General features: G+C 37.4%; 1 protein-coding gene across 7 annotated transcripts in view; it reads left to right on the forward strand.

Annotated features, from left to right (window-relative positions):
• Positions 1-9,367, forward strand: part of SYNCRIP (synaptotagmin binding cytoplasmic RNA interacting protein) — a 40,271-nt gene that overhangs the window by 17,471 nt on the left and 13,433 nt on the right. For all 7 annotated transcript variants that reach the window (XR_004267978.1, XM_032275340.1, XM_032275336.1 and 4 more), the window contains 4 exons: positions 1,891-2,026; positions 3,285-3,490; positions 6,482-6,631; positions 6,946-7,067. Coding sequence is in view for 6 of the 7 variants with exons in the window: in XM_032275340.1 (XP_032131231.1) it covers positions 1,891-2,026; positions 3,285-3,490; positions 6,482-6,631; positions 6,946-7,067 (614 nt within the window). In the remaining variant the exon portion in view is untranslated. The remainder of the gene's footprint in view (positions 1-1,890; positions 2,027-3,284; positions 3,491-6,481; positions 6,632-6,945; positions 7,068-9,367) is intronic.

The following is a 9,367-nucleotide window of genomic DNA, read 5'->3' on the forward strand; positions in this document are numbered from 1 at the left end:
CACTGATTTGTTGCTAAGGCTGGCTGCTTGATGCAAGATGATTATAAGACTCTAGGGAACGTACATGTTTTAAAGTGATTTATTTTGTTCTTAGTTTACTTTCATTTATAAAATAAGGCATTGTAATCTACTTGTCCATAATTCCATGCAATGATGGATTCAGCCATAGCTCTACTATTTTCAGGAAACACATTTCTGCTGTTAAAAGATTATTAGTCTAATGGAAGAAAAAGACATGAATGCCGTATGAGAAAAAGTATATGGCAGGGTTTTTTAACCTCAGCACTGCTAATCTTTTAGACCAGATAATTTTTTGTGACAGGCTGTCTTCTGAATTATAAGATGTTTATCAGCATCTCTGGCTTCTGCCCACTAGATACCGTCAGCAAGTCCCCGCTTCTTCCCAAATCGTGACAACCAAGAATGTCAGATGTCTTCTGGGGTGTAAAAATCATTCCTGTTCAAAACTGTTGGTCTGTGTTAACATAGAAGAGTGTCTTGTTGACCTTTATAGGATTTATGGATTGAAGTATTGGGTGGTTGAACTCAATTTACAGGTATCCAGAGGAATTTGTATGGTGGAAGTTTCAGGGAAAGGAGTTTCTTCAGAGCTGTAGGAGTATAAAAACTATGTTTGAGAATTGATATAAAAAGGCATTTGAGAGAGAAAGGAGAAGTAGCAAGAGTGATCTTTTTAATTTTTTAAATATTGTGCTTCTGGCTTAAATGTAGAGAAATAGAGATAAACCTGGGATCGGGATGGCCATGCAGTTCAATAGCCCGTACGTAATAGTAGGGTAGAAAGCAAGAGACTGTTCTGAACTGGAGGTATGGTATTTGAACTTTATTAAATTTTGATTATCTGGAGGTGGAGAAAGGTAAGACTTGAGACTTTCTGAATGACGTGTTTTCTTCTGTTACACCTGATGTACCTAGCAAGAAACGGCATGATAGCAAGAATGGTTCTTATGTTGTAAGATGGTTCTATAAAGTTGTATGGAAATTGATGTTGGTTATTTAGTTGGTGTAGCTCCACATGTAGAATAGATTTTGAGGTTAGGTGCAGGAGGATTAATCAATAATTATTGCTGCTGCTGCTGCCATTATTAGTAACATAAATTTTGAGGCAGTTTTAACTAACCCGTATAAATCCACTTTTCCAGGTAACTTGGATACTTTTGAAGTTTGGTTTGTAAATAATACTAATGGTAGATTTGTTACTTTGATACATTGTGTTTTGACTCTGCTTTATGATAATCTGTGGGATATGGTTACTTAAAAATTTACTTTTTGCTGTAGTTTTAAAGTTGTTTCTATATACTTTTGTCATAACCAAGCTAGTTTTCTTTCTCTTTCATAACGTTATGTGCATAATGAAATGGGGAAAAAGTACAGTTGGATTCAGAAATAAAAGCTGTTTTTTTAGACTTAAATATTTGAAGCCCAAAATTTCTTATTGCCCCATTTAATAAGAGGAAAGGAAAATGGAAAAATAGATTAATGTGCTGCCTAACAGAAAGGCAGAGATCTTGCTGGTCTTGGAATCAGTTTTCGCTGCATGAGAATAACTGGTTGACGAGATGAATTTAAGTAAAAGTTAAGTTATTGAGGAACTGGGAATTTTTGAATTTAAGCTGCTGCAGATCTGATTCCTAATTCAGTTTCCTAAATATAAAGGATTTAATTTTTTTTTGCATTAAATTAGTTCACAAACTTGTTTAATGGGTCTTACCAATGTAATCTGTTTCTCAGTCTATAATTCCCTTTTATGGAAATTAAGGTAAACTACTTTTTAAAGGATGGTTTGCTCTTGTGTATCTTTTATAATAAACTCTTCTAATTGGATATTATAAGTAATTTAAATATATGATGCACTTTTTCCTCTTTCAGTATAATAATCATGAAATTCGTTCTGGAAAACACATTGGTGTCTGCATCTCAGTTGCCAACAATAGGCTTTTTGTGGGCTCTATTCCTAAGAGTAAAACCAAGGAACAAATTCTTGAAGAATTTAGCAAAGTAACAGGTAAGTTGGATTTATTTGGAATGAGGTGCAGCTTTTAATAATGAAGATAATGGCGTATATCTGTGTGTCAGACATTGTTCTAAACACATTTATGGACTCATTGAATCCTTACTACAACTCAAGTGTAGATAACCCCATTTTTCAGATGGGCACTCAAGGATTTGGGAAATAACTTGCTAAAAGTTGTACAGGTTAGTAAGGAATGCAGCTGGGATTTGAATTTATTCTGCAAAATCATTATTCTTCCTGTGTTTTAGAAGATTGTATTTCTTTGTGTGTTCTTTCTCTAGGTGTTGATGTTCTTAGTAGAATTGTATGAGTAATGATTTGATTTTCTTCAAATTACAGGAATAATAAGTATTTCCATAAGCAGGATTTCTTTCTTTTTCTCTTTTTTTTTTTTTTTTTTTTTGAGACAGAGACTCGCTCTGTCACCCAGGCTGGAGTGCAGTGGCACTGCAACCTCTACCTCCCAGGTTCAAGTGATTCTCCTGCCTCAGCCTCCTGAGTAGCTGGGATTACAGGTGCGTGCCACAACACCTGGCTAATTTTTGTATTTCTCGTGGAGACGGGGTTTCACCATGTTGGCCAGACTGGTCTCAAACTCCTGACCTCAAGTGATCTGCCCTTGGCCTCCCAGAGTGCTGGGATTACAGGCATGAGCCACTGCGCCCGGCCCATAAGCAGAGTTTATACATTGTCAACATGGTAACATTTTTTTGAACTATAAAACATTTATGACAGGTTGCTTTTATTAGAAAATATTTTCATCAGCCTACAGTGTTTAACAAATTATCAGTCAGTTATCAAACTCTAGGATCATTGCAAATTTTTATGCAGTACTGTAACTTACATTTCTTTTGAAATAAAGCCATTGATCTAAGGCCAGAAAAGTATTTGCATAATAAAAATATCTAGCTGTATTTGACCTATACTGCCTTTCTCTCATAACAGTTATATGAACATTTTTATTTGCCTCTCTGATTTAATTATTGGAAACAAAAATAGTCCTTAGGTCTAATTAAAAAGAACACATTTTCTTTCCATGGAGATTTGTGTTGAAAAACTCGGAAACAGTAGATTAGGAAAATAATTTAGACCTGGTTATTGATATTCTTTTATAAGGATGTCTAGTGAAGAAAAGAGATTATTATCCTTTTTGATATTTAAGTAGTATTTTAGAGAAATAAATCATTTGACTCAATTGTATTTGCTAGTTATTTCATCTAATTTCCCTGGAATGGTTGCTTACTTGCAGAGGGTCTTACAGACGTCATTTTATACCACCAACCGGATGACAAGAAAAAAAACAGAGGCTTTTGCTTTCTTGAATATGAAGATCATAAAACAGCTGCCCAGGCAAGGCGTAGGTTAATGAGTGGTAAAGTCAAAGTCTGGGGGAATGTTGGAACTGTTGAATGGGCTGATCCTATAGAAGATCCTGATCCTGAGGTTATGGCAAAGGTAATGATAGTCAAGTTAAAAATCTTTTTTGAGGGATGGCTGGGAGAAGGGTGGAGGTGGGCAAAAAACATGAAGTCAATTACATACATTTTTATATTGTTATTTTTTATTCTTTAAGACGGAGTCTTGCTCTTGTTGCCCAGGCTGGAGTGCCATGGCGAAATCACAGTTCACTGCAACCTCCGCCTCTTGGATTCAATTGATTCTCCTCCCTCAGTCTCCCAAGTAGCTGGGATTATACAGGCACCCGCCACCACATCTGGCTAATTTTTGTTATTTTTAGTAGATATGGGATTTCACCATGTTGGTCAGGCTGGTCTCGAACCCCTGACTTCAGGGGATCTGCCCACCTTGGCTTCCTGAAGTGTTGGGGTTTCAGGCGTGAGCTGCAATGCCTGGCCCTTTATACATTTTTTTTAAAACCATATTTTTAGAGTTGAGAGAAATGTTATTTACTAAGGGAATAGGGAGCTCAAACTGGAAATACTATGTGCCTGGAAAGTGAAAGTAGTGATTGATTCATGGATACTTAGCCATAATTGTATAGCTATCACAATCTTAAAATGAAGTAGTTAGCCTAGATGCTGTAGACGGTTCACTTCCATTTTTGTGTGGTTAAGAGCAATTTGAGTTTTTGAGAATGGCACCATTAGCTTATTACATGGTTTTGGGGTTAAAAGTCCTACTCCTAAAAATAGTGACTTGTACTGACCCCAGCAGAGCCGCTTGCAGTTACATTTAGCCATTATTAGGCATCTTGGGTTCAGCAGTCAGTGGAGTCATTCTATGAGAATAAACATCTCTTGAGTCAACACTTTATTACACACTAGTCAATAATTTGCAGTTACTTGTTCTATCTTTTGCCCTCTTTTTTGTAAGAGACAGGGTCTAGTTCTGTGGCCCAGGGCTAGAATGCAGGGGCATGATCATAGCTTACTAGCCCCAGACTCGAGATCTTCCCAAGTAGCTAGGACTACAGCTGTGCACCACCATACCTGGATAATTTTTAAGAAAAATTTTGAAGAGACAGAGTGAGTCTCCCTATGCTGCCCAGGCCCATCTTAAAGCTCTTGGCCTAAAGCAGTCCTTCTCCTTCCCAAAATGCTGGGATTATAGGCATGAACCACCATGCCCCATTATCCTTTGTCTTTTAAGAATCCCCCTTTATTACTTAGAGGTTAAGTGTCAGATACCACTAGTTCAGTTAAATGGAGGGTTATGTGAACTGCCAGGAGAACTATGAATATTATTGAAGGATAAATGGTTTTAGGGGACAGAACATAGTTGGATTCTTTCTTCCTCTGGCCTATAAAGTCTCGCTGGGTTAGCACTTCAGATTAGCATATTCAGGTGGTATTCAGGTATTTTACAAGGAAGCGATAATGTTAGTAAAAAGGTTAAACTTTGTAGTTACACTTTGAGAAACTTTCAGGATTGAGGGGACAGTTTATGTTAGTAATGTTTTTAACAGTCCTTCCCCCTTTAAGATTTCAAAGCAGGCTCTAATTAGTTTTGACCACTTGTGTTAAGCGTTAAACATTTCAATAGCTCTCTTAGAGGGCATGGTATTTACATTCTTAGGAAAAGATGATCTTTTTTTAATGCAAAATAATTACTTATTACTAACATAGCCTAGAGTCTACATTTTCTTTTTCATAGACTTCCTTAGAGCTGTTTTAGGTTTACAGCAAAAAACACAGAATTGCCTTATGATTTCTGCCCCCTACACAGGTACAGCCTCCCTCACTGCCAATATTCTGCATTGGAATGGTACATTTGTTAAAACTGATGGATGTAGATTGATCACCTAAAATCTGTAGTTTACATGAGGTCTCACTCTAGATACACGTGCTGTGTGTTTGGAGAAATGTATATCCATGTTTCCACCATTATAGTATTCTACAGAATAGTTTCACTACCCTAAAAGCCCTCTGTGCTCTCCTAAGTCATCCCTCCCCATTCAACCCCTGGCAGTCGCTGTCTCCATAGTTTTGCCTTCTCAGAATGTTAGACAGTTGGAACCATATATAACCTTCACATTGGCTTCTTTCTCTTGGTAATAAATAAAGTTCCTCTATGTCATTTTGTGGCTGGCTGTTAACTCATTCTTTCTGTCAGTTACAATATTCTATTCTGTAAGTGCCACAGCTGTTCATTCTCCCACTGAAGGACATCTTCGTTTCTTCCAATTTTGGGGATTTTTTTTTTTTTTTTTTTTTGAGACAAAGTTTCGCTCCGTCGCCCAGGTTGGAGTGAAGTGGTGCAATCATGGCTCACTGCAGCCTCTGCCTTTCGGGTTCAAGCGTTTCTCATGTTTCAGCCTCCCAAGTAGCTGGGACTGCAGGCATGTGCCACCACACCCAGCTAATTGTTGTATTTTTTGTAGAGATGGAGTTACGCTATGTTGGCCAGGCTGGTCTCAAACTCATGACCTAAGGTGATCTGCCCACCTCGGCCTCCCAAAGTGCTGGGATTACAGGAGTGAGCCATTGCATCTGGCACATTTTTGGCAATTAGGAATAAAGCTGCTATAAACATCCCTGTGTAGGTTTTTGTAGTGGATATCAAGTTTTCAACTTTGGGTAAATAATAAGGAACAGGATTGCTGGGTCAAAGGGGCTGTTGTACCATTTTGCATTCCCACCAGCAATGACTGAGAGTTTCTGTTGTTCTTCATTCTTACTTGGATTTATAGTGTTTTGGATTTTGGTTATTCTGATAGTTTAAACTTGCAGTTCCCTACTGACATTATATTGACAATGTTCATGAGACTGCCATCTGTATATCTTTTCTGGCAACGCCTCTATTTGAGGTCTTCTAACCTGATCCAGCAGTTCTGCTCCTTGATATTTACCGAAGGAATGGAAAACTTTGTTTTTTATATTGACATTCTTCTAATGGATTGCGATTTAACTTTTCAGGGTTGGGTGGTGACATCTTAGAAATTGAACTGTTTGGAAATAATACAGGGAGGTTTTTTCTTCCCCCTAGGTAAAAGTGCTGTTTGTACGCAACCTTGCCAATACTGTAACAGAAGAGATTTTAGAAAAGGCATTTAGTCAGTTTGGGAAACTGGAACGAGTGAAGAAGCTAAAAGATTATGCATTCATTCATTTTGATGAGCGAGATGGTGCTGTCAAGGTAAATACGGTGGAATTATAGGAATCTAAATCAGACTTAACAACTTTAGTCATTTTAGAATCTCAGGATATTTTTACAAATTGGTGGACACTTGGAAGTCTATGGAATCCACTCAAACTAACCTTTTGGTTTTAGTGACCTTGGCAGTTTTCTGAGTAAAAATGAAAAATAGTTGAGCTGCATCTTTAAATTTATCTGACTGCCTGCATGAGGCTTTCTCTTGTCCTTCCAACATTAATGATAAATGATTTTCTTTAAATGAATCATTGTCTGAAAGGCCTATTTTTATATTGACTATTACATAATTTTTTAAGGCTATGGAAGAAATGAATGGCAAAGACTTGGAGGGAGAAAATATTGAAATTGTTTTTGCCAAGCCACCAGATCAGAAAAGGAAAGAAAGAAAAGCTCAGAGGCAAGCAGCAAAAAATCAAATGTGAGTGAAATTTGTATACTTAAAAATTGTATAAATTTTAATATTGATATACTAATTGGAAAATAACAGGTGTTGATCAGACTTGTTAAACAAATGCATAACACCCCTTTTAAAGACTTGAAGGTTTTCAGAGCCATAAACACCAATGATCTATAAAAGTGTAAAAGAGTTTATTGAACTCTTGCTGTTGACCATATACCATGTTTATGAAAATAATCAGAATTGTAAATAACTGGAATTTTGGTAAATTGGCAAAATGAAAAGTCTGTCCTTTTTTTTCTTGGGGGGGTACGGAGTCTCACTTTGTCACTCAGGATGGAGTGCAGTGGCACTCCTTCGTCTTACTGCAACCTCCACCTCCTGGGTTTAAGTGATTGTCCTGCCTCAGCCTCCTGTGTAGCTGGGTTACAGGTTTGAGCCACCGTGCCTGGCTAGTTTTTGTATTTTTTTTTTTTAGTAGAGACAGGGTTGGCCAGGCTGGTCTTGAACTCCTGGCCTCAGGTGATCCACCTGCTTCGGCCTCCCAAAGTGCTGGGATTACAGGTGTGAATCACTGCGCCTGGCCTGTGTTGCATATTTTCTACGTATTTTATAGAATGTGCTCCTGAAAATGTGTTAAATATTAGCTGTTAAATGTCTTAATACATTTGGTTTAAGGGTGGAGTGAGTTTTTTCTCTGAGAAGTAGGAAATGTTAAATCTCTCTTCATGCAGACTGTTTCTTTGCCAGTAGTGTCCCTTGCCACCCCAAGGGATGGATGGATGGATTTTGAAAATAAAATGAGTATTGAAATTATAATAAGGTAGTACGATAAGAAAACAAGTAGATGTGAGTTATACTAACTGGGGAGACCTTTTTAGAGAATCGTTAAGCAGGTATCTGCTTAAGACTGAAGGAAACTGAGTTTGGGTAAGAATGGAAGTTAGCTCTTAAAAAGAAGTTAGCAATTTCTGAGAAGAGGGGTAATTGAAGAATGTGAGAACAATAATCACTGTTAATACTATTTTAATACTATTCAAGGCTAATTCTCTGTGCTCTTTATGGGATTCAAAAGAAGAGGAGGATGCTTCTACATATTTCTATTACTTCATAAGCAGGGAGTTAAGTTCTAGTTTCTGTGGATAATTGTGCAGTTGGACAAGTTGACAAGTTCTGAGCCTCAATTTCTTCAATTCTAAAATGGGATCAGAGTAAAATATGTAGTAGCTCTTGTACCATGATTATCCAAGTGACTCGTGCTTGTTCCAGGACCAAAGGAAAATATACTTTATAGGTTTGATGATAGTATAAAAGAAGGAAGACTACAAAGAGTTTTAATGCTCTATTTTGCAAACTTCTGGATATGCTATAGGCAGTATAAAATAACTCCTATAGTTCTTTCAGAAGACAATTGATTATGGTTAGTTTATTAAAGTAGAAGAATGTAAGTATAAGAGATTATATTAGATAATGTGATTAGAGCAGTTACATTTGTTACTTGATACAGGGTGATGCTAAATAGAAGGTAGAAGACATCAGTGTGTCTATTAATGTTTGTAAAGGAATACAAACTAAAAGGGATGATTGCATGTAACTTTTGTACTTTAACTTGCTACATTCTTTTTTTTTTTTTTTCCAAGTTTTAACTAAGCACATATTTCTACTTAATTCTGATTGTATCCCTGTGAATTAGGTACTTTATCCCTTAGTTTGAAATGAGGAAACTGAGGCTCAGAAGTCAACTTGCTTGGGATCATTCACATAGCTAGTAAGTAGTGGAGTTGGATTTAAACCAAAGTGTAGTCTAGTCTCCCATAATTTTCACTCTTAACTGCTGTACCAGGATTTCTCATCTCTGTCCTGACATTTTGGGCTGGATAATTCTTGGTCTTGGGGGCTGCCCTGTTCATTATAGGACTTTTAGCAGCATCCTTGTCCTCTTCCCACCAGATGCCAGTAGCACCCCCTTTCTCAGTCATGACAGCCTAAAATGTCCGCCTGGAAAGAGGCGGTGGCAAAATTATCCCCGGTGAGAACTATTTGGAGACAGAAAAGAATGATCTATCATTCAGTAAGTAGTTTCCTTAAAATAGTAAACCAGCAAAGCACATAAAAGTCTAAGGACCTAGTGAACCAGAATAACATTTTTATCTGAGTCAGCTAGAACAGGGGCCTTTATTAATTCAGGATAAAATAAGGCTGGGCACAGTGGCTCATGCCTGTAATCCCAGCATTTGGAAGGCCAAGGTGAGTGGATCCCCTGAGATCAGGAGTTCGAGACCAGCCTGGCCAACATGGTGAAACCCGTTACTAATACAAAA

This window comes from Sapajus apella, unplaced genomic scaffold (genome assembly GCF_009761245.1).
Source record: "Sapajus apella isolate SASKATOON/1434 unplaced genomic scaffold, GSC_monkey_1.0 scaffold6, whole genome shotgun sequence".
Lineage (NCBI taxonomy): Eukaryota > Metazoa > Chordata > Mammalia > Primates > Cebidae > Sapajus > Sapajus apella.